At 38.0% G+C, this 25,412-nt stretch overlaps 2 protein-coding genes across 4 annotated transcripts in view; one reads left to right on the top strand and one right to left on the bottom strand.

The window, feature by feature from the left end:
* Positions 1–25,412, bottom strand: part of LOC146702441 (protein NLRC3-like) — a 56,590-nt gene that overhangs the window by 5,629 nt on the left and 25,549 nt on the right. For all 3 annotated transcript variants that reach the window (XM_085465314.1, XM_085465315.1, XM_085465316.1), the window contains 2 exons: positions 3,630–3,852; positions 103–1,900 (listed from right to left, as the gene is read on the bottom strand). In XM_085465314.1, the coding sequence (XP_085321440.1) occupies positions 103–1,900; positions 3,630–3,852 (2,021 nt within the window). The remainder of the gene's footprint in view (positions 1–102; positions 1,901–3,629; positions 3,853–25,412) is intronic.
* LOC146702444 (zinc finger MYM-type protein 1-like) lies at positions 13,590–15,529 on the top strand. The gene has a single exon (XM_085467183.1). It carries the CDS (start codon positions 13,669–13,671, stop codon positions 15,181–15,183), a length of 1,515 nt encoding a protein of 504 aa, XP_085323309.1. The 5' UTR covers positions 13,590–13,668; the 3' UTR covers positions 15,184–15,529.

Below are 25,412 nucleotides of genomic sequence, written 5' to 3'. Positions count from 1 at the left end.
CTGATGGGGTAAGGAAAAAAACAAGTAGGAAGTTAATCATTTTTTCTCTTTCTTTACAGTATTTAAAGTGACAGTGACTTATCTGGTCGTGCATGAACATACAGAGATTTACTGGAAGCTTTGACCACTGGCAGCAGCCACATAAGACCTTCTTCAGAAGCAGAGTACTTCCTCAGGTCAAACTCATTCAAATCTTTTTCTGAAGACAGTAAGATGAAGACCAAAGCAGACCACTGAGCAGGGGATAGTTTAACCGTGAAAAGATTTCCTGATGTCAACGACTGTTGGATCCTTTCCACTAGAGAGTGGTCGTTCAGCTCATTCAGACAGTGGAACAGGTTAATGCTTCTCTCTGGGGACAGATTCTCCCCAATGTTCTCCCTGATGTACTTGGCTACTTCCTGGTTTATCTGTGAGTTTACGCCTGTCTCTTTGAGTAGTCCTTGTAGGAGAGTCTGATTGGACTGCAGTGACAAACCCAAAAGGAAACGTAGAAACAAGTCCAAGTAACCATTTGGACTTTGTAAGGCCTGTTCCACGGCACTCTGGTAGAAGAGTTTCAGTTCATATTGATTAGGCTTTGACATCTGAGTGGTTGTTTGCTCCTCTTCCAGCAGGTTGATTCCAGAGTTGATGAAGGTCAGATGGACGTGAAGAGCAGCCAGAAACTCCTGAACACTCAAATGGACGAAGCAGAACACCTTGTCCTGGTACAGTCCTCGCTCCTCTTTAAAGATCTGTGTGAACACTCCTGAGTACACTGAGGCTGCTCTGATATCAATGCCACACTCTGTCAGGTCTGATTCATAGAAGATCAGGTTTCCTTTCTGCAGCTGATCAAAAGCCAGTTTTCCCAGAGATTCAATCATCTTCCTGCTCTCTGGACTCCAGTGTGGATCTGTCTCAGCTCCTCCATCATACTTGACCTTTTTCATTTTGGCCTGAACCACCAGGAAGTGGATGTACAGCTCTGTCAAGTTCTTGGGCAGCTCTCCTCCCTTCTTGGTTTTCAGCACATCCTCCAGAACCGTAGCAGTGATCCAGCAGAAGACTGGGATGTGGCACATGATGTGGAGGCTTTGTGATGCTTTAATGTGGGAAATGATCCTGCTGGCCTGCTTTTCATTCCTGAAACTCTTCCTGAAGTACTCCTCCTTCTTCGAGTCAGTGAACCCTCTGATTTCTGTTATTACGTCAACACATTTAGGATCAATATGACTGGCCATTGCAGGCCGCGTGGTTATCCAGAGTCGAGCAGATGGAAGGAGTTTTCCTCTGATAAGGTTTGTCAGCAGTGCATCCACTGAGGTGGACTCTGTGACATCAGTTAGGATCTTATTATTTTGAAAGTCCAGAGGAAGGCGACACTCATCTAGACCGTCAAAGATAAACACAACCTGGAAGTCTTCAAATCTGCAAAATTCTGCACCCTTTGTTTCAGAAAAGAAGAGATGAACGAGTTCTACCAAGCTGAACTTTTCCTCCTTTAATCCATTTAGCTCCCTGAAAGTGAATGGAAATGTAAACTGGATATCTTGGTTGTTTTTGCCTTCTGCCCAGTCTAGAGTGAACTTTTGTGTTAATATCGTTTTCCCAATACCAGCCACTCCCTTTGTCAGCACTGTTCTGACTGGTTGATCTCTTCCCAGCAGCGGCTGAAATATGTCTTTACAGGCGATTGTCTTTTCTAACCTCGCACGTCGTCTAGATGCTGTTTCGATCTGTCTGACCTCATGTTCGTCACTGACCTCTCCAGTCCCTCCCTCTGTGATGTACAGCTCTGTGTAGATCTGATTGAGAGGTGTTGGGTTTCCTACTTTAGTAATTCCCTCAAACAAATGCTGGAACTTCCTTCTAAGATTTAATTTGAGTTTATCCTGGCAAATGGATGCACCCACTCCTGTTGGACAAAAAACAAATGAGATGGTGTTAAAATTTCAGAACAATGAACAGCTGGTCAAAATTTTAAATATGAGGCTTTTCTAGCAGAGGATAAAATATAATCTGTTTGATAACCACGACAGCTGTGTGCTTCTCTGTGCTTCTCTGTGCTTCTCTTGGGCTGGCTGCTTCAGTCTGTATGCCAAATATCACTGGGCAAAATAAGAAGCCCAAGTTGCTCAGCAATGCCTCCACTGCGGAATTAATTCAATTCAGTTTTACCTATACAGTGCCAAATCACAACAAGAATCGTTTCTTAATGACTTGCTTTGTGAAATAAAGGTCACATTGACTCATCAAGTACTTTTAAATATACTTGTAATGTTTGTACAGACAATGACTAACCGTGTGGATGATTTCTTATTTTTAGACTCATTAAATAGTATGTTAGCCGCAGAGAAATCACTGGGTTATAGTGTCATATCCCAGTCGTTGTACACGACTACGTGCACCCACAACAGACTGAGGCTTTGCATTAGGGGTGGGCGGTATAAACAGTATATGGTAGAAACAATATGAATTTGACCAACGGTAGGGATTTTGACTATACCGCTCTACTGCGATAGTGCATGCTGATGATGTCATCAAGTGCCTGTTTTGGTCAAAAGCATTGCAGCAGCTGCAAGAAAAATCATCTGCAAATTATGCCAGCGACAGTAATAGTGAAGAGATGAAGCACTTTTGGAATATGAGGAAAGCCAAAAACTGTGCTTCCTCCACTTCTGTACCATTGATTCATTAATGCTGAATTCTCTGGCAGCTGCTCTATTCCCATGTTGTTGCAGTATATTAATGACTAACCTCGTATTGTGGATGGATTATCTCAGTTGTTCTCCTGACTGAAGTTTGGTCCATTTAGAGCATCCTGCCATGCGATTGCATTTGTCCCTAACCATCGGGAACCCTCATGTTAATTTTTATCGATTGGAAAAAAGTTAGCGTTCATCCTCCAGCTTCACTGTGTTTATATATATATATATCTGCTATATATGCTAACATAGTTGTGTCGCTAGCAATCACGTAGCACATCATTATATACCAGCTAGCCCAACTTCAGTAACCCTACAAACATCACTGCATGTTTAGGTGGAAGCTAGCGAGCTAACTTCCTGCTAACTTCTAACGCTGTTGAATTTAATAAATTCTGTTTTCATGGATGCCTGGATGTTAAACTTAATTGTTACACCTGGTAAAGCAGCAACACTGATCATTTTATTAAAGGTGAAATAATTTAGACAGTTTTTAACTCTCAGTGATGCTGCAGTGTTTGTTTGACTTTGGGACCTAAAGTGGACGGAGTTTAGGACCCAGATTACTCTGCGAGGCTCCTGACTACAGTAGCCGTAATGCTCCAACAATCCATCAAGCAGTGCGGCTTCGTAGCTTACCAAAGTCGTACTACAACATTTTTGACAGATTTTTGAGTGCCGTGTAGCACATGAAATCGGTTTGAGGTCAGTGAGCACAACCAGAATTCATACATGAGACGCACCGGATTGTAAGGCACACTGTTGATTTTTGAGAAAATTTACGGACTTTAAGTGCGCCTTATAGTGCGGAAAATACGGTATACAGAAGAAAATAAATTGTGATATATATCGTTACCGCACATGCTTCAACCTATACTGCGATATGGATTTTAGGCCATATCGCCCAGCCCTACTTTGCATCAGTGGGAGTGCCCTTACTGCTCTGCAAACAGACAGCCAGCTCCTCCTGGTTCATCACCCTCAGAAAGTCCAGTGTGATCTTCACAAAAGCCTCCCTGGTGCTCCATGTCTGCTCTTCAGCCTTAGAAGCTAACACATCCTCATCCTCGCTGTCCTTCTCTGGGCAGGTGGAACGCTGCAGAATCCTCTGAAACCTTTTAAGCTCATTCTTCACAAAAGTGATGATGTTCTCTTCAAGCAGCTGGAAGACAATATTATAGGAAATTATCTTTCAGCATTTATGCATGTATTTATTTATGCATTGTGCACATATTCTCCTCTGTCAGGGGAATGTCATTGAGCCAACTAGAAAGTGCATTTTCTGAAGAAACTGCAGTGTGAATGCTTGAATCTGAATGTATGGACTGAAATGAATTAATTGCTGAATTTTGAGTTAAAAATTTTGAATGAGATAAAAAAACAAAAAAACAACCTGAATTTAACCTGAAAACAAAAGTGCTGAACTGCTAAAAGCTGAAGGTTACACAGAAGAAGAAGTTGGAAAAAAGCTGAAAATGTTTTAATTGTAAATTAGAAAAACCTAAGAAATGAGAAAAGAACATTTAGAGTCAGAAAACATCTGAAAGAATATTAAAAGGTCATATTCTTTGAATCACTGAATGACTAAAATGTGATCCCTCCACTTGGACCCACACAGTTTAAAAAGTTTACATCTCTGAGCTTTGAAAGACAAGATGTTGGAAAAAGAACAACGATGGCGACGTTTTGAGGGTAAAATGATGGCTGTGACACTGTGGACACAGCAGCAGTTGAAAGAGAAGTGTTTAAGATAAATCTTGGCAGAGAGAGAGAGAGAGAGAGAGAGAGAGCTCGTTAAGCAGGCAGGTGGGAGCCTGGTTGCTATAGTGACCGCACCCAATGGCTCCATACACACGTACACAGACATGCGCCTCACTTTTGCTGCTTAAAATGAACAGAAAAGTCAGGCCCAAACAAATCGTTCCCAAATGAAAAGTAAAAGTCGTATTGACAAAATTCTTTCACCGTGAGCGACAGCAGCTTCTAGTCTACTGAATTCTCAGTTTTCATGCCTGTGGAGTTTATTATATGGACGTGGTGACAGTGGAAAGACACCATGCTCTTCTGATTTTCAAACGAACCTTCTGAGCCATTTTAACATTAGAGTCTATGGAAGAGTTGGAGGGAGGAGGCTGTGCATTGGTGACATTTACGAAAGAACCATAACACCTAGGACAATAGTAAACACATTGGATGAAAGAGGACAGCCATGGCTACGTTTTGAGGGTAAAATCATACCTGTAGAGCAAACACTGCGGACACAGCAGCAGTTTTAAAAAAGATTTTAAGATTAATTTTTTTGCTCCTCTCACTCTAGCAGTTGAGCTGTCTCACTCTAGCCCCAACATTCCGTCCCATACACACCCATTATAAATTTTGAAACGGGTGAAAAAACATCATGAAACTTAAACTGGAACTGAAGAAAAAGTATAATAGATATTGAAAAGATAAATACAAGTTGAATAGTTGAATGTCTTGTCTTCGTTTTAAAGTTTGAATGGTGGCTCTATGTCAATGTATGTGGAAGTAGTAAGAGTTTAAAAATGAGTAAGTTGAATGAGGATTTGAAGGGTCTCCCCATTGAAATACATTATAAATTTTTGTTGAATAAAGTTGAATAAAATTAAAAATATAAATGTTAAAAATGAGAAAATTAGAAGCAGTCATGTCCAAAATAATAGGAATCTAACGATGTTTGAATGGTTTTTCTAAGTTGAACGGTTTTGAAGGAGTAGGCTTTGAAAAAACGTACGGAAAAATAAAATATAATAATAATAATAACTAGAAAGTGCATTTTCTGAAGAAACTGCAGTGTGAATGCTTGAATCTGAATGTATGCACTGAAATGAATTAATTACTGAATTTAAGTTAAAAATCTTGAATGAGATAAAAAAAAAACCCGAATTTAACCTGAAAACAAAAGTGCTGAACTGCTAAAAGCAGAAGGTTACACAGAAGAAGAAGTTGGAAAAAAGCTGAAAATGTTTTAATTGTAAATTAGAAAACCCTAAGAAATGAGAAAAGAACATTTAGAGTCAGAAAACATCTGAAAGAATATTAAAAGGTCATATTCTTTGAATCACTGAATGAAGAAAATGTGATCCCTCCACTTGGACCCACACAGTTTAAAAAGTTTACATCTCTGAGCTTTGAAAGACAAGATGTTGGAAAGAGAACAATAATGGCGACAATTTGAGGGTAAAATGATGGCTGTAAAGCAAACACTGTGGACACAGCAGCAGTTGAAAGAGAAGTGCTTAAGATGAATCTTGGTACAGTGGCAGGCAGAGCTCGTTAAGCAGGCAGGTGTGAGCCTGGTTGCTATAGTGACCGCACCCAATGGCTCCATACACACGTACACAGACATGCGCCTCACTTTTGCTGCTTAAAATGAACAGAAAAGTCAGGCCGAAACAAATTGTTCCCAAATGAAAAGTAAAAGTCGTATTGACAAAATTCTTTCACCGTGAGCGACAGCCATGTCTAGTCTACCTAATTCTCAGTTTTCATGCCTGTGGAGTTTATTATATGGACATGGTGACAGTGTAAAGACACCATGCTCTTCTGATTTTCAAACGAACCTTCTGAGCCATTTTAACATTAGAGTCTATGGAAGAGTTGGAGGGAGGAGGCTGTGCATTGGTGACATTTATGAAAGAACCGTAACACCTAGTACAATAGTAAACACATTGGATGAAAGAGGACAGCCATGGCTACGTTTTGAGGGTAAAATCATACCTGTAGAGCAAACGCTGTGAACACAGCAGCAGTTTTAAAAAAGATTTTAAGATTAATTTTTTTGCTCCTCTCACTCTAGCAGTTGAGCTGCCTCACTCTAGCCCCAACATTCCGTCCCATACACACCCATTATAAACTCTGAAACGGGTGAAAAAACATCATGAAACTTAAACTGGAACTGAAGAAAAAGTATAATAGATATTGAAAAGATAAATACAAGTTGAATAGTTGAATGTCTTGTCTTCGTTTTAAAGTTTGAATGGTGGCTCTATGTCAATGTATGTGGAAGTAGTAAGAGTTTAAAAATGAGTAAGTTGAATGAGAATTTGAAGGGTCTCCCCATTGAAATACATGGGAAATTTTTGTTGAATAAAGTTGAATAAAATTAAAAATATAAATGTTAAAAATGAGAAAATTAGAAGCAGTCATGTCCAAAATAATAGGAATCTAACGATGTTTGAATGGTTTTTCTAAGTTGAACGGTTTTGAAGGAGTAGGCTTTGAAAAAACGTACGGAAAAATAAAATATAATAATAATAATAACTAGAAAGTGCATTTTCTGAAGAAACTGCAGTGTGAATGCTTGAATCTGAATGTATGCACTGAAATGAATTAATTGCTGAATTTTGAGTTAAAAATATTGAATGAGATAAAAAAAAAAACAAACAAAAAAAAAAACGAATTCAACCTGAAAACAAAGGTGCTGAACTGCTAAAAGCTGAAGGTTACACAGAAGAAGAAGTTGGAAAAAAGCTGAAAATGTTTTAATTGTAAATTAGAAAAACCTAAGAAATGAGAAAAGAACATTTAGAGTCAGAAAACATCTGAAAGAATATTAAAAGGTCATATTCTTTGAATCACTGAATGACTAAAATGTGATCCCTCCACTTGGACCCACACAGTTTAAAAAGTTTACATCTCTGAGCTTTGAAAGACAAGATGTTGGAAAAAGAACAACGATGGCGACGTTTTGAGGGTAAAATGATGGCTTTAACACTGTGGACACAGCAGCAGTTGAAAGAGAAGTGTTTAAGATGAATCTTGGTACAGTGGCAGAGAGAGCTCGTTAAGCAGGCAGGTGTGAGCCTGGTTGCTATAGTGACCGCACCCAATGGCTCCATACACACGCACACAGACATGCACCTCACTTTTGCTGCTTAAAATGAACAGAAAAGTCAGGCCCAAACAAATTCTTCCCAAATGAAAAGTACATGTCGTATTGACAAAATTCTTTCACCGTGAGCGACAGCAATGTCTAGTCTACCTAATTCTCAGTTTTCATGCCTGTGGAGTTTATTATATGGACGTGGTGACAGTGTAAAGACACCATGCTCTTCTGATTTTCAAACGAACCTTCTGAGCCATTTTAACATTAGAGTCTATGGAAGAGTTGGAGGGAGGAGGCTGTGCATTGGTGACATTTATGAAAGAACCATAACACCTAGTACAATAGTAAACACATTGGATGAAAGAGGACAGCCATGGCTACGTTTTGAGGGTAAAATCATACCTGTAGAGCAAACGCTGCGGACACAGCAGCAGTTTTAAAAAAGATTTTAAGATTAATTTTTTTGCTCCTCTCACTCTAGCAGTTGAGCTGTCTCACTCTAGCCCCAACATTCCGTCCCATACACACCCATTATAAACTCTGAAACGGGTGAAAAAACATCATGAAAGTTAAACTGGAACTGAAGAAAAAGTATAATAGATATTGAAAAGATAAATACAAGTTGAATAGTTGAATGTCTTGTCTTCGTTTTAAAGTTTGAATGGTGGCTCTATGTCAATGTATGTGGAAGTAGTAAGAGTTTAAAAATGAGTAAGTTGAATGAGGATTTGAAGGGTCTCCCCATTGAAATACATTATAAATTTTTGTTGAATAAAGTTGAATAAAATTAAAAATATAAATGTTAAAAATATGAAAAATAGAAGCAGTGTTGTCCAAAAGAATAGGAATCTAACGGTGTTTGAATGGTTTTTCTAAGTTGAACGGTTTTGAAGGAGTAGGCTTTGAAAAAACGTACGGAAAAATAAAATATAATAATAATAATAATAATAAAGATTCGAATAACAATACTGTGAATGCTTTTCAAGCATTCACACTAACTAGAAAGTGCATTTTCTGAAGAAACTGCAGTGTGAATGCTTGAATCTGAATGTATGCACTGAAATGAATTAATTGCTGAATTTTGAGTTAGAAATATTGAATGAGATTAAAAAACAAAACAAAAAAAAAAACGAATTTAACCTGAAAACAAAGGTGCTGAACTGCTAAAAGCTGAAGGTTACACAGAAGAAGGAGTTGGAAAAAAACTGAAAATGTTTTAAATGTAAATTAGAAAACCCTAAGAAATGAGAAAAGAACATTTAGAGTCAGAAAACATCTGAATGAATATTAAAAGGTCATATTCTTTGAATCACTGAATGACTCAAATGTGATCCCTCCACTTTGATCCACACAGTTTAAAAAGTTTAAATGCCTGAGCTTTGAAAGATACGGTGTTGGAAAGAGAACAATAATGGCGACAATTTGAGGGTAAAATGATGGCTGTAACACTGTGGACACAGCAGCAGTTGAAAGAGAAGTGCTTAAGATGAATCTTGGTACAGTGGCAGGCAGAGCTCGTTAAGCAGGCAGGTGTGAGCCTGGTTGCTATAGTGACTGCACCCAATGGCTCCATACACACGTACACAGACATGCGCCTCACTTTTGCTGCTTAAAATGAACAGAAAAGTCAGGCCGAAACAAATCGTTCCCAAATGAAAAGTAAAAGTCGTATTGACAAAATTCTTTCACCGTGAGTGACAGCAATGTCTAGTCTACTGAATTCTCAGTTTTCATGCCTGTGGAGTTTATTATATGGACGTGGTGACAGTGGAAAGACACCATGCTCTTCTGATTTTCAAACGAACCTTCTGAGCCATTTTAACATTAGAGTCTATGGAAGAGTTGGAGGGAGGAGGCTGTGCATTGGTGACATTTACGAAAGAACCATAACACCTAGGACAATAGTAAACACATTGGATGAAAGAGGACAGCGATGGCTACGTTTTGAGGGTAAAATCATACCTGTAGAGCAAACGCTGCGGACACAGCAGCAGTTTTAAAAAAGATTTTAAGATTAATTTTTTTGCTCCTCTCACTCTAGCAGTTGAGCTGTTTCACTCTAGCCCCAACATTCCGTCCCATACACACCCATTATAAACTTTGAAACGGGTGAAAAAACATCATGAAACTTAAACTGGAACTGAAGAAAAAGTATAATAGATATTGAAAAGATAAATACAAGTTGAATAGTTGAATGTCTTGTCTTCGTTTTAAAGTTTGAATGGTGGCTCTATGTCAATGTATGTGGAAGTAGATACAGTTTAAAGAGGAGGAAGTTGAATGAGAATTTGAAGGGTCTCCCCATTGAAATACATTATAAATTTTTGTTGAAAAAAGTTGAATAAAATTAAAAATATAAATGTTAAAAATGAGAAAAATAGAAGCAATGTTGTCCAAAAGAATAGGAATCTAACGGTGTTTGAATGGTTTTTCTAAGTTGAACGGTTTTGAAGGAGATAGATTACAAAAAACGTACGGAATACAGAATAATAATAAATAAAAAAATAGAATAAAGATTAGAAGAACAATACTGTGAATGCTTTTCAAGCATTCACACTAATAAAGATTAGAAGAACAATACTGTGAATGCTTTTCAAGCATTCACACTAATAATAATAAAGATTAGAATAACAATACTGTGAATGCTTTTCAAGCATTCACACTAACTAGAAAGTGCATTTTCTGAAGAAACTGCAGTGTGAATGCTTGAATCTGAATGTATGCACTGAAATGAATTAATTGCTGAATTTTGAGTTAAAAATATTGAATGAGATTTAAAAAAAACAACAAAAAAAAAACGAATTTAACCTGAAAACAAAGGTGCTGAACTGCTAAAAGCTGAAGGTTACACAGAAGAAGAAGTTGGAAAAAAGCTGAAAATGTTTTAAATGTAAATTAGAAAAACCTAAGAAATGAGAAAAGAACATTTAGAGTCAGAAAACATCTGAAAGAATATTAAAAGGTCATATTCTTTGAATCACTGAATGACTCAAATGTGATCCCTCCACTTGGATCCACACAGTTTAAAAAGTTTACATCTCTGAGCTTTGAAAGACAAGATGTTGGAAAGAGAACAACGATGGCGACGTTTTGAGGGTAAAATGATGGCTGTAACACTGTGGACACAGCAGCAGTTGAAAGAGAAGTGTTTCAGATGAATCTTGGCAGAGTGAGAGAGAGAGCTCGTCAAGCAGGCAGGTGTGAGCCTGGTTGCTATAGTGACTGCACCCAATGGCTCCATACACACGGACACAGACATGCACCTCACTTTTGCTGCTTAAAATGAACAGAAAAGTCAGGCCCAAACAAATTCTTCCCAAATGAAAAGTATAGGACGTATTGACAAAATTCTTTCACCGTGAGCGACAGCCATGTCTAGTCTACCAAATTCTCAGTTTTCATGTCTGTGGAGTTTATTATATGGACGTGGTGACAGTGGAAAGACACCATGCTCTTCTGATTTTCAAACGAACCTTCTGAGCCATTTTAACATTAGAGTCTATGGAAGAGTTGGAGGGAGGAGGCTGTGCATTGGTGACATTTATGAAAGAACCATAACACCTAGGACAATAGTAAACACATTGGATGAAAGAGGACAGCCATGGCTACGTTTTGAGGGTAAAATCATACCTGTAGAACAAACGCTGTGGACACAGCAGCAGTTTTAAAAAAGATTTTAAGATTAATTTTTTTGCTCCTCTCACTCTAGCAGTTGAGCTGCCTCACTCTAGCCCCAACATTCCGTCCCATACACACCAGGGGCGGAGCGGGGGGGTGGCTTACGGGGCTTAAGCCCGGGTTGTTTTGTCAGAAGCCCGGGGTATTTTGGAGTGTAATTTTTTCATAGTTAGATGCCTGGCTGACAACTGTATAAAACAAAAAGTACACACAATATTCGAAGCACATAGTGCACACTGTGGGAATTTACGACTGTGCGTGAATCCCCCCCCCCCCCCCCTGATATTGGTATGATCCAAGCTCAGGCACTAAGCGACTGAGCGAGGGGGCGGGGCAGCTGCTGCTCGTGAGTGCGCTGAGAGACGGAGCCAGGCAGACAGAGGAGAGCTTAAGTTTGACCAGGTACCAAAGCAAATCATTCGTACCGTACAAATAATGTAAATATGACGGTGCATCACGAAAGATTGATATGAAACTGATCACTTGACCAATATTACGTTATTTGCTCTTCAAGTGAATCAACACACGGTGAAATGAAAAGCCGAACAAATGCTATTTTTTAGAGAGTCTTAGCTTACGTGTGTTTATTTCATATTTTCAGTTCTTACCCTCCCCGACTAATTCGGTTTCAGTAATGCACTGAAATATAAAAATGGACATTCGAGGGTTCTTTCAAAGAAAAAACTCAGGTAAATGTTATTTTATATATTATGCTTTGTATGTTGTTCAGTATATTTCTATGCAAAACAAGAGGGATTTCAGTACACAGCAGGATATTCACATTTGTAACCAGATATTTACACTTTAGGGAGAAAACATAAAACATTTTTACTGTACAACATCAATTTAGAGTAAACTTTTGTTTTAGATAAATATTGAAATATATTCTGAATTAGTTAAATGTCAGAATAAAGAGAGAGAGATCTGTCTATTTATTATCACTTTCATCAAATTTAGGAGTACATGTACACTAAGTTTATTGTTAAATAATAAGAAAACTCCAGACGATTCCATTCTGAGCTGAAGAAGCTTCTGATAGGTTAGTAGAGTCCATGTGAGTAAATTGGTGGCACAGCTGCATATAAGGCAAAACACAGAGCCTGTTTCTGTGACATGGGAAAATCAAGAGATGTCAACAAAACACCAGGAAAAGAACTGTGGAGCTCCATAAGTGTGGCTCAATTTTGAATACAATTTGGGTGTCATTTGCAATTAAGAAATACAGATAGTTTCTCTCTTTACTCTTAAAGTTAACAAATATAAATTAAACATTTAGTCTAATTTGAGGTTTTACCTTAAATAAGTGTTTGTGTTTTTATCTGAAGAGCATGTAAATATCTGGTTTCAACTGTATATTTGATGATGTTGGTGTTTGGTTTGATTGTCAGCACAAAGAGGGAGAGAGAGGGTGAGAGAGGGAGATGGAGAGGAGAATGAGGACAGAAGAGAAATGGAACAAGAACCAGGTGAGACAGACATGTTAGTCAAATGGTTGTTTGCCAAAACATCAGAACACATATCTAGTACCTAGTGTATCTTTTTAGGTTTGTTATTTTTCAAATTCTATATTTATTAAGTTATGCAAACTTATTTGCACAACAAGGCTAATTAGTTATATAAACTTTTCTGAATCTAAATAGAGTACTTTGGTAGAATTAAAAATAATATGGCACAAACTTGTGACTCACAAAGACAAATACAGAGGGATCATTAATTAGTAATGATTCTCTTTCTGATCATTCAGAGAGGTCAGGGGAAATCAGGAAAGCAAGAGAAAACCAAAACACAACAGCATCACAGCAGGAAGCAGCAGGTGGATCGTTAAGGACAGCTGAAGGAGGTTTACTGGAAGGAGCAGCAGGAGATGATTTAGGAACTCTAGAAAGTGGTCCAAGACAAAATGTCCTCCCACAATATCCGCTGAGCCAGTTTGGAGGTCAGCAGAGGGCGTTTAATAAGAGTTGGTTTGAACAGTTTACATGGCTGGAGTATTCTGTTGTGAGGAACTTGGCTTTCTGTTTTTCATGTCGCATTTTTGGGAAGCAGAATACTTTAAAAAAAGATGGCCTCAGTCATTCAGGGTTCTGCAATTGGAAGAGGGCTTTAAATGCCTTTAGGGAGCACGAAAAGAGTTCTAGCCATTCGTCTTCTATGATCTGCTGGCACAGCTGTAAGACCACAAAAAACCAAGGTGACGTTGTTGAGCAACTTAGATCAGCAAGCGCAGCACAGATTTCAGAGAGACGACAGTATCTCCACAGGATCTTAGCTGTAACAAGTTTCCTCGGAAAACAAGGAATACCATTCCGTGGCCACGATGAGCAGGAATCCACCAGTCATAATCAAGGGAACTTCCTTGAGTGCATGAAGCTGCTGAAAACATTTGATCCATTTTTGAAAAATTACAGTCCTGTCTCACATACTACCTATGTGTCTCATTTTTCACAAAATGATATGATAACCAGTATTTCACATGAAATAACTGGAAATATAGTTAAAGAGATGAAGGAAGCTAAGATGTACTCTGTTATGGCTGATGAGGCTAGAGATGGGCACACGGAGCAGCTTGCAGTGTGTGTACGTTTTGTGTCATGTAAAGGCCATGTCAAAGAATGTTTTCTTGGTCTACGGAAACTAGAAAGGTTTGATGCACAGTGCATTACAGACACTATTGAGGAGCTGTTGCAGTATCACACGCTCAGTGACTTAATTTGTGTTGCTCAATCCTATGATGGGGCATCTGTCATGAGTGGTGCTGTGGGTGGTGTGCAGGCCCGTTTCAGACAGAGACACCCTGAAGCAGTATATGTGCACTGCTATGCACATGAGCTCAACCTTGTCCTTTGCCATACATGCAAGGCTATTCCAGCTGCTTCTGACTTCTTTGGACTTTTGGAAAATGTCTACACATTTTTTAACACCTCCCTGGTAAACCACACAAAGTTTAAGGAACTGCAAAAGGACCTTGGACTGTTTGCATCTGAGCTTGTTCAGCTCTCTAACACAAGATGGGCCTGCCAAGTAAATTCCATCAAAGCCCTTCTCAACAACATTTCTGCAGTTTTAGCAACTCTCGAAGCCACAAACACTCCTATTGCTAAAGGGATCTTGTCCAAGCTGTCAAAACCCAAGACTGTGTACATGTTAATCATGTTCTCACAGCTGCTTGGCACCACTGAAGGCCTGCACCGCTACCTGCAGGGAGAAAGGCTAGACATGGGCAAAGCTGTGGAGTACAAGATGTCGGTAGTTGATACACTGAGTAAACTGCGCACAGAGGCTGCTGCTGAGGAAATATTTGAGAAGGCCATGGACATTTGTGGAAGCTACAACATCCAGATTCCTCAGGGGGCAAGACACAAACAGAAAAGACTTGAAGGATTTGTACTTGAGTCCAGCTGTGGTGCAACACCAAATCTCACAAGCTCAGCAGAGTTTAGGTACGAGATATTCTTTCCTTGTTTGGACCGAATGTTGCAGGAGCTAGCAGACAGATTTTCTGGGGCAGGACAGAAAATAATGGAGGGCATTCAGGCATGCAATCCATCCTCCCCAACATTCCTTTCCGAAGATGCCTTAAAACCCATTGCGGCACACTACCATGTGACAATAAAGCCTGAAGAACTTGTTGTGGCAAAAAACTTCATGAAAAGAAAAATGGAAAAAGAGGACATTTGCGACATCACAACTGCCTTCCACTTGCTTGACGAGGACATGTTCCCAACTCTGAAGGTCATCTTTAGAATTGCACTAACCATTCCTGTCAGTAGCTGCAGCTGTGAGCGCTCTTTTAGTGCCTTGCGTCGTCTCCACATGTGGCTAAGGAGAACCATGGGACAAGAGAGGCTGAATGATTTGGCCATATTATCTATTGAAAAGGAGTACTTGGATAATGTTGACCCTGAAAATGTCATTGATAGGTTTGCAAAACTCAAGCCTCGCAGATACAATCTCATGTTACCACAATAAAGAGGTGTTGTCAGTGTAGTGCAGATCTGTGATGATTTTCAGTGCTACCGTCTTCTAGTTTTGATTTTGGTTCTTTGTTGGTTAAGTCCTGAAGTAGTCTTGATTTTGAACTGTTATTCTACTGTTTTCATTCTGGATCAGTTCTGCGTGTGGTTGAAATGGGGTTTAGTCCCCGTATCTTGAAACAGCCCTAATTTTGTTCTGCCTTGCTGTTTAAGTAAAAAACTGTTTTTAAGCTACATATGTGATATTTTTTTTTCTCATATTATGTTTTTTTTTTTTAAGCTTACAACACAGCCTAATAAATCTTCAACTTCACAGCAGGTTTTTTTTGTCATTTCCACCCCCCCCCCCGCACGCATATTACCCTTTAGGGCTAAGCCCCGGGTGTTTACAATGTCTGGCTCCGCCTCTGATACACACCCATTATAAACTCTGAAACGGGTGAAAAAACATCATGAAACTTAAACTGGAACTGAAGAAAAAGTATAATAGATATTGAAAAGATAAATACAAGTTGAATAGTTGAATGTCTTGTCTTCGTTTTAAAGTTTGAATGGTGGCTCTATGTCAATGTATGTGGAAGTAGTAAGAGTTTAAAAATGAGTAAGTTGAATGAGGATTTGAAGGGTCTCCCCATTGAAATACATTATAAATTTTTGTTGAATAAAGTTGAATAAAATTAAAAATATAAATGTTAAAAATATGAAAAATAGAAGCAGTGTTGTCCAAAAGAATAGGAATCTAACGGTGTTTGAATGGTTTTTCTAAGTTGAACGGTTTTGAAGGAGTAGGATTACAAAAAACGTACGGAATAGATAAAATATAATAACTAGAAAGTGCATTTTCTGAAGAAACTGCAGTGTGAATGCTTGAATCTGAATGTATGCACTGAAATGAATTAATTGCTGAATTTTGAGTTAAAAATATTGAATGAGATAAAAAAAAAAACCAAAAAAAAATGAATTTAACCTGAAAACAAAGGTGCTGAACTGCTAAAAGCTGAAGGTTACACAGAAGAAGAAGTTGGAAAAAAGCTGAAAATGTTTTAATTGCAAATTAGAAAAACCTAAGAAATGAGAAAAGAACATTTAGAGTCAGAAAACATCTGAAAGAATATTAAAAGGTCATATTCTTTGAATCACTGAATGACTCAAATGTGATCCCTCCACTTGGATCCACACAGTTTAAAAAGTTTACATCTCTGAGCTTTGAAAGACAAGATGTTGGAAAGAGAACAACGATGGCGACGTTTTGAGGGTAAAATGATGGCTGTAACACTGTGGAGACAGCAGCAGTTGAAAGAGAAGTGTTTCAGATGAATCTTGGCAGAGTGAGAGAGAGAGCTCGTTAAGCAGGCAGGTGTGAGCCTGGTTGCTATAGTGACCGCACCCAATGGCTCCATACACACGACACAGACATGCACCTCACTTTTGCTGCTTAAAATGAACAGAAAAGTCAGGCCGAAACAAATCGTTCCCATATGAAAAGTACAAGTCGTATTGACGAAATTCTTTCACCGTGAGCAACAGCAATGTCTAGTCTACTGAATTCTCAGTTTTCATGCCTGTGGAGTTTATTATATGGACGTGGTGACAGTGGAAAGACACCATGCTCTTCTGATTTTCAAACGAACCTTCTGAGCCATTTTAACATTAGAGTCTATGGAAGAGTTGGAGGGAGGAGGCTGTGCATTGGTGACATTTATGAAAGAACCATAACACCTAGGACAATAGTAAACACATTGGATGAAAGAGGACAGCGATGGCTACGTTTTGAGGGCAAAATGGTGGCTGTAGAGCAAACGCTGTGGACACAGCAGCAGTTTTAAAAAATATTTTAAGATTAATTTTTTTGCTCCTCTCACTCTAGCAGTTGAGCTCTCTCACTCTAGCCCCAACATTCCGTCCCATACACACCCATTATAAACTCTGAAACGGGTGAAAAAACATCATGAAACTTAAACTGGAACTGAAGAAAAAGTATAATAGATATTGAAAAGATAAATACAAGTTGAATAGTTGAATGTCTTGTCTTCGTTTTAAAGTTTGAATGGTGGCTCTATGTCAATGTATGTGGAAGTAGTAAGAGTTTAAAAATGAATAAGTTGAATGAGAATTTGAAGGGTCTCCCCATTGAAATACATGGGAAATTTTGGGAAATTTTTGTTGAATAAAGTTGAATAAAATTAAAAATATAAATGTTAAAAATATGAAAAATAGAAGCAGTGTTGTCCAAAAGAATAGGAATCTAACGGTGTTTGAATGGTTTTTCTAAGTTGAACGGTTTTGAAGGAGTAGGATTACAAAAAACGTACGGAATAGATAAAATATAATAATAATAATAATAATAATAAAGATTCGAATAACAATACTGTGAATGCTTTTCAAGCATTCACACTAACTAGAAAGTGCATTTTCTGAAGAAACTGCAGTGTGAATGCTTGAATCTGAATGTATGCACTGAAATGAATTAATTGCTGAATTTTGAGTTAAAAATATTGAATGAGATAAAAAAAAAAAAAAAAACAAAAAAAAAAAAACGAATTTAACCTGAAAACAAAAGTGCTGAACTGCTAAAAGCTGAAGGTTACACAGAAGAAGGAGTTGGAAAAAAACTGAAAATGTTTTAAATGTAAATTAGAAAACCCTAAGAAATGAGAAAAGAACATTTAGAGTCAGAAAACATCTGAATGAATATTAAAAGGTCATATTCTTTGAATCACTGAATGACTCAAATGTGATCCCTCCACTTTGATCCACACAGTTTAAAAAGTTTAAATGCCTGAGCTTTGAAAGATACGGTGTTGGAAAGAGAACAATAATGGCGACAATTTGAGGGTAAAATGATGGCTGTAACACTGTGGACACAGCAGCAGTTGAAAGAGAAGTGCTTAAGATGGATCTTGGTACAGTGGCAGGCAGAGCTCGTTAAGCAGGCAGGTGTGAGCCTGGTTGCTATAGTGACCGCACCCAATGGCTCCATACACACGTACACAGACATGCGCCTCACTTTTGCTGCTTAAAATGAACAGAAAAGTCAGGCCGAAACAAATCGCTCCCAAATGAAAAGTAAAAGTCGTATTGACAAAATTCTTTCACCGTGAGCGACAGCAATGTCTAGTCTACCTAATTCTCAGTTTTCATGCCTGTGGAGCTTATTATATGGACGTGGTGACAGTGGAAAGACACCATGCTCTTCTGATTTTCAAACGAACCTTCTGAGCCATTTTAACATTAGAGTCTATGGAAGAGTTGGAGGGAGGAGGCTGTGCATTGGTGACATTTATGAAAGAACCATAACACCTAGTACAATAGTAAACACATTGGATGAAAGAGGACAGCCATGGCTACGTTTTGAGGGTAAAATCATACCTGTAGAGCAAACGCTGCGGACACAGCAGCAGTTTTAAAAAAGATTTTAAGATTAATTTTTTTGCTCCTCTCACTCTAGCAGTTAAGCTGCCTCACTCTAGCCCCAACATTCCGTCCCATACACACCCATTATAAACTCTGAAACGGGTGAAAAAACATCATGAAACTTAAACTGGAACTGAAGAAAAAGTATAAAAGATATTGAAAAGATAAATACAAGTTGAATAGTTGAATGTCTTGTCTTCGTTTTAAAGTTTGAATGGTGGCTCTATGTCAATGTATGTGGAAGTAGTAAGAGTTTAAAAATGAGTAAGTTGAATGAGGATTTGAAGGGTCTCCCCATTGAAATACATTATAAATTTTTGTTGAATAAAGTTGAATAAAATTAAAAATATAAATGTTAAAAATATGAAAAATAGAAGCAGTGTTGTCCAAAAGAATAGGAATCTAACGGTGTTTGAATGGTTTTTCTAAGTTGAACGGTTTTGAAGGAGTAGGCTTACAAAAAACGTACGGAAAAATAAAATATAATAATAATAATAATAAAGATTAGAATAACAATACTGTGAATGCTTTTCAAGCATTCACACTAACTAGAAAGTGCATTTTCTGAAGAAACTGCAGTGTGAATGCTTGAATCTGAATGTATGCATTGAAATGAAATAATTACTGAATTTAAGTTAAAAATTTTGAATGAGATTAAAAAAAAACCCGAATTTAACCTGAAAACAAAAGTGCTGAACTGCTAAAAGCTGAAGGTTACACAGAAGAAGAAGTTGGAAAAAAGCTGAAAATGTTTTAATTGTAAATTAGAAAAACCTAAGAAATGAGAAAAGAACATTTAGAGTCAGAAAACATCTGAAAGAATATTAAAAGGTCATATTCTTTGAATCACTGAATGACTAAAATGTGATCCCTCCACTTGGATCCACACAGTTTAAAAAGTTTAAATGTCTGAGCTTTGAAAGACAAGATGTTGGAAAGAGAATAACGATGGCGACGTTTTGAGGGTAAAATGATGGCTTTAACACTGTGGACACAGCAGCAGTTGAAAGAGAAGTGTTTAAGATGAATCTTGGCAGAGTGGCAGGCAGAGCTCGTTAAGCAGGCAGGTGTGAGCCTGGTTGCTATAGTGACCGCACCCAATGGCTCCATACACACGACACAGACATGCACCTCACTTTTGCTGCTTAAAATGAACAGAAAAGTCAGGCCGAAACAAATCGTTCCCAAATGAAAAGTACATGTCGTACTGACAAAATTCTTTCACCGTGAGCGACAGCCATGTCTAGTCTACCTAATTCTCAGTTTTCATGTCTGTGGAGTTTATTATATGGACGTGGTGACAGTGTAAAGACACCATGCTCTTCTGATTTTCAAACGAACCTTCTGAGCCATTTTAACATTAGAGTCTATGGAAGAGTTGGAGGGAGGAGGCTGTGCATTGGTGACATTTATGAAAGAACCATAACACCTAGGACAATAGTAAACACATTGGATGAAAGAGGACAGCCATGGCTACGTTTTGAGGGTAAAATCATACCTGTAGAGCAAACGCTGCGGACACAGCAGCAGTTTTAAAAAAGATTTTAAGATTAATTTTTTTGCTCCTCTCACTCTAGCAGTTGAGCTGCCTCACTCTAGCCCCAACATTCCGTCCCATACACACCCATTATAAACTCTGAAACGGGTGAAAAAACATCATGAAACTTAAACTGGAACTGAAGAAAAAGTATAATAGATATTGAAAAGATAAATACAAGTTGAATAGTTGAATGTCTTGTCTTCGTTTTAAAGTTTGAATGGTGGCTCTATGTCAATGTATGTGGAAGTAGTAAGAGTTTAAAAATGAGTAAGTTGAATGAGGATTTGAAGGGTCTCCCCATTGAAATACATTATAAATTTTTGTTGAATAAAGTTGAATAAAATTAAAAATATAAATGTTAAAAATATGAAAAATAGAAGCAGTGTTGTCCAAAAGAATAGGAATCTAACGGTGTTTGAATGGTTTTTCTAAGTTGAACGGTTTTGAAGGAGTAGGCTTTGAAAAAACGTACGGAAAAATAAAATATAATAATAACTAGAAAGTGCATTTTCTGAAGAAACTGCAGTGTGAATGCTTGAATCTGAATGTATGGACTGAAATGAATTAATTGCTGAATTTTGAGTTAAAAATTGAATGAGATAAAAAAAAAAAAAACAACCTGAATTTAACCTGAAAACAACAGTGCTGAACTGCTAAAAGCTGAAGGTTACACAGAAGAAGAAGTTGGAAAAAAGCTGAAATTGTTTTAATTTTAAATTAGAAAAACCTAAGAAATGAGAAAAGAACATTTAGAGTCAGAAAACATCTGAAAGAATATTAAAAGGTCATATTCTTTAAATCACTGAATGACTAAAATGTGATCCCTCCACTTGGACCCACACAGTTTAAAAAGTTTACATCTCTGAGCTTTGAAAGACAAGATGTTGGAAAAAGAACAACGATGGCGACGTTTTGAGTGTAAAATGATGGCTTTAACACTGTGGACACAGCAGCAGTTGAAAGAGAAGTGTTTAAGATGAATCTTGGCAGAGTGAGAGAGAGAGCTCGTTAAGCAGGCAGGTGTGAGCCTGGTTGCTATAGTGACCGCACCCAAGGGCTCCATACACACGGACACAGACATGCACCTCACTTTTGCTGCTTAAAATGAACAGAAAAGTCAGGCCGAAACAAATCGTTCCCATATGAAAAGTACAAGTCGTATTGACGAAATTCTTTCACTGTGAGCGACAGCAGCTTCTAGTCTACTGAATTCTCAGTTTTCATGCCTGTGGAGTTTATTATATGGACGTGGTGACAGTGTAAAGACACCATGCTCTTCTGATTTTCAAACGAACCTTCTGAGCCATTTTAACATTAGAGTCTATGGAAGAGTTGGAGGGAGGAGGCTGTGCATTGGTGACATTTATGAAAGAACCATAACACCTAGGACAATAGTAAACACATTGGATGAAAGAGGACAGCGATGGCTACGTTTTGAGGGTAAAATCATACCTGTAGAGCAAACGCTGCAGACACAGCAGCAGTTTTAAAAAAGATTTTAAGATTAATTTTTTTGCTCCTCTCACTCTAGCAGTTGAGCTGCCTCACTCTAGCCCCAACATTCCGTCCCATACACACCCATTATAAACTCTGAAACGGGTGAAAAAACATCATGAAACTTAAACTGGAACTGAAGAAAAAGTATAATAGATATTGAAAAGATAAATACAAGTTGAATAGTTGAATGTCTTGTCTTCGTTTTAAAGTTTGAATGGTGGCTCTATGTCAATGTATGTGGAAGTAGTAAGAGTTTAAAAATGAGTAAGTTGAATGAGGATTTGAAGGGTCTCCCCATTGAAATACATTATAAATTTTTGTTGAATAAAGTTGAATAAAATTAAAAATATAAATGTTAAAAATATGAAAAATAGAAGCAGTGTTGTCCAAAAGAATAGGAATCTAACGGTGTTTGAATGGTTTTTCTAAGTTGAACGGTTTTGAAGGAGTAGGCTTTGAAAAAACGTACGGAAAAATAAAATATAACTAGAAAAAATTGCATTTCCTGCGAAAATGCTGTGTGGATGCCTTACGCTGAAGATTTCTGCTGAAAAAAGCAGAAAAAGTTGAAAAAACAAAAAACATTGCCCTGAGCGAGATTCGAACCTGGCCTTTCTGATCTATAGGCGGCGTCTCACCTTACTGGACCAAACTGATTCTTACAAAGAAGAGGTGGAGAGACTGACAATTCTGGTGAAATTAGCAGAAGCTGCTTAGTATTGTGCTAATAAGAGGTGAAAAGGCTAAACATTTAGCAGAAAAGAGGTGAATCAGAAGAAGTTCTGCTGAAAAGAGGTAAAGAAGCAAAAAGATGAGTTGAAAAGAGGTGTAGAAGTGCTTGCTGAAGATGGCTGTATGTGTAATGACACACTGGAGAGTGTCAAGAAAGCAGAGCGCATGCAAGCAGGGAACATGTGTAGCAACTGTCACAGGTAGGATTCGAAACTCTGCCCCCGGGTCTCACGGCAGCTGCCCTACCCTCTGAGCCAAATGAGTTCTGGTCTCAAGCAAATATATGATGAGAGAGAAAATGTGCACTGTGGAGCAGAAGCTCAAATTAGCAGAAAAGAGGTGAAGAGGAAGAACTTTGTTGTGAAATGAGGTAAAGAAACTGAAATTTGTGCTTAAAACAAGTGAAAAAGCTGAACTCTGAAATCCTGCTAAAACAGTAGTAGAGGCTGATATTTTTCAGCTACTCACTGAGCCAAACTGGTTCTCACGTAACTGAAAAAAGGTGGAAAAGCTTAAAATTCTAATGAAAACAGCAGAAGAGGCTAAGTGCACTGTGGAGCAGGAGCTCTAATTAGCAGAAAAGAGGTGAAGAGGAATAATTTCTGCTGAAAAGAGGTAAAGAAGCAAAAAGCCGAGTTGAAAAGAAGTGTAGAAGCAGAAGTGCTTGCTGAAGATGGCTGTATGTGTAATGACACACTGGAGAGTGTCAAGAAAGCAGAGCGCATGCAAGCAGTGAACATGTGTAGCAGCTGTCACAGGTAGGATTCGAACCTCTGCCACCGGGTCTCACGACAAATGCCCTACCCTCTGAGCCAAATGAGTTCTGGTCACAAGCAAAGATATGATGAGAGGGAAAATGTGCACTGTGGAGCAGCAGCTCAAATTAGCAGAAAAGAGGTGAAGAGGAAGAACTTTGTTGTGAAATGAGGTAAAGAAACTGAAATTTGTGCTTAAAACAAGTGAAAAAGCTGAACTCTGAAATCCTGCTAAAACAGCAGAAGAGGCTGATATTTTTCAGCTACTCATTGAGCCAAACTGGTTCTCACGTAACTGAAAAAAGTGGAAAAGCTTAAAATTCTAATGAAAACAGCAGAAGAGGCTGAGTGCACTGTGGAACAGAAGCTCAAATTAGCAGAAAAGAGGTGAAAACAGCAGAAGAGGGTGAGATTTGTGCTGATAAGAGGTGAAACTGCGGAACCAATCAGAGGTACTGCTTCTGTCTGCTTCATCAGGCTGTGTACTTGTATGTATTTCTGCCATAGACTGTTAACCAGAATCTGAGGTCCATATTAGAAAAGCTGCTAAAATCATTAAACTTTGCAGAATTGTAATAAATTATCAATATGAATTACCGGTCTGTGATAGTGTATAAATTTGTAGTTAAAAAAAAAACATGTGGGCCAAGGTGGAATCGAACCCACGACCTCTGGTCTGAAGAGCGGTGTCATTACCAATCGCGCCACCTCTAAGGGGGCGGGCGCTTTGAAAAAAAGGGTGATGAGGAGTCAGAATTAGATCGCGGTGAGACGCGAAAAACGCCGTTTTTTGGAGTTACAAAACGTCGTGTAACTCAAAAACTAGGTGGGATAGAAGCATAATTCTTGCACTGGGTGAATCAGCGGACTTTGGTGTACTTTGACTGCGATTTACATAGCTCTTTGTATCTCCGTCGCGGAGATATGACGAGAGAAGAAACGGCTTCATTTTCGGAATTTGAAAAATGAGAGGAGGACAGATTTCCACCCCTCAAACAAGTCTAACTCATCTCAGAACGGTAATAGGTGAGAAAATAATTCTTGAATTGTGAGTGTCAGGAGTGTCTGAAGATATACAGGGACAAGCCTCATGTCTTAACTTTGCTTCGTTAAGGAGATATGACGATTTGAAAATGCCTTCAGTTTCAGTATTTCAGCTCTGAGTTTCACAACCTCCCCATAGACTTTGAATGGGGAGTTTTTAGACCATGTGTCACTTCGAGGCAAATTGTGAAAAAAACGTAACTCTCACAATAATTATAGTGACACTGTCTTAAAGCCAGCAAAAATACCTACGTTTTGATGTATAATTTGTGGAAGTTGAGTGGAAATTGAGCGAGTAGCAAGGAGTTGTTCAGACATGAAGAGAAAATTCAGAACGGACGAGTGTGCAGTGGGAGTTAATTGCATAGCAACCATAGCAACACATGTATTTTCTGAAAAATCACAAAGTTGTAACTGAAAACTTAAAGAGTCATTACATGAAAACGGTAACAGATATGAAAAAGCTGAATCACACAGGAATAGCCCAATCATCTGAGAACGTTTTAAAGTTTGAATGGAGTTTCTAGGTGAAAGTATGAGGAAGTAGTTAAGTTTCAAAGACAAGCAAGTTTTAGCAGAATTGTAGAAGTTTCCCATTCATTTCAATGGGACAAATTAAAGGAAAAAAGTGTAATATTTTAAAAAGTATAATAGTAATAAGTACCAAAAGATATAGCAGTCGAAAGCAGAAATAGCAGAACAGTTTAGAGTTTGAATGGTAAAAATCGGCTGAAAACTGAGGGAGTAGTTAAGCGGCAAAGAAACGGAGCAACTAGAATAATAAAGGATAAAGAATAAAGAGAAACAGGATCTCAATAGTGTGGATGCCTACGGCATCCACCCAATAATAATAACTAGAAAGTGCATTTTCTGAAGAAACTGCAGTGTGAATGCTTGAATCTGAATGTATGCATTGAAATGAAATAATTACTGAATTTAAGTTAAAAATTTTGAATGAGATAAAAAAAAAAACCCGAATTTAACCTGAAAACAAAAGTGCTGAACTGCTAAAAGCTGAAGGTTACACAGAAGAAGTTGGAAAAAAGCTGAAAATGTTTTAATTGTAAATTAGAAAAACCTAAGAAATGAGAAAAGAACATTTAGAGTCAGAAAACATCTGAAAGAATATTAAAAGGTCATATTCTTTGAATCACTGAATGACTAAAATGTGATCCCTCCACTTGGACCCACACAGTTTAAAAAGTTTACATCTCTGAGCTTTGAAAGACAAGATGTTGGAAA

Source organism: Copadichromis virginalis, linkage group LG8 (genome assembly GCF_057382275.1).
Source record: "Copadichromis virginalis isolate Kocher_CV1m ecotype Utaka linkage group LG8, C_Virginalis_male_GT1.1, whole genome shotgun sequence".
Classification (NCBI taxonomy): domain Eukaryota; kingdom Metazoa; phylum Chordata; class Actinopteri; order Cichliformes; family Cichlidae; genus Copadichromis; species Copadichromis virginalis.
Note: the sequence above shows the minus strand (reverse complement) of the source record. Positions and strands in the feature narration are given on the sequence as shown.

Bases quoted from the DNA above. Each gene is read 5' to 3' on its own strand.
- LOC146702444 (XM_085467183.1), top strand. From the start codon at position 13,669: ATGATAACCAGTATTTCACATGAAATAACTGGAAATATAGTTAAAGAG.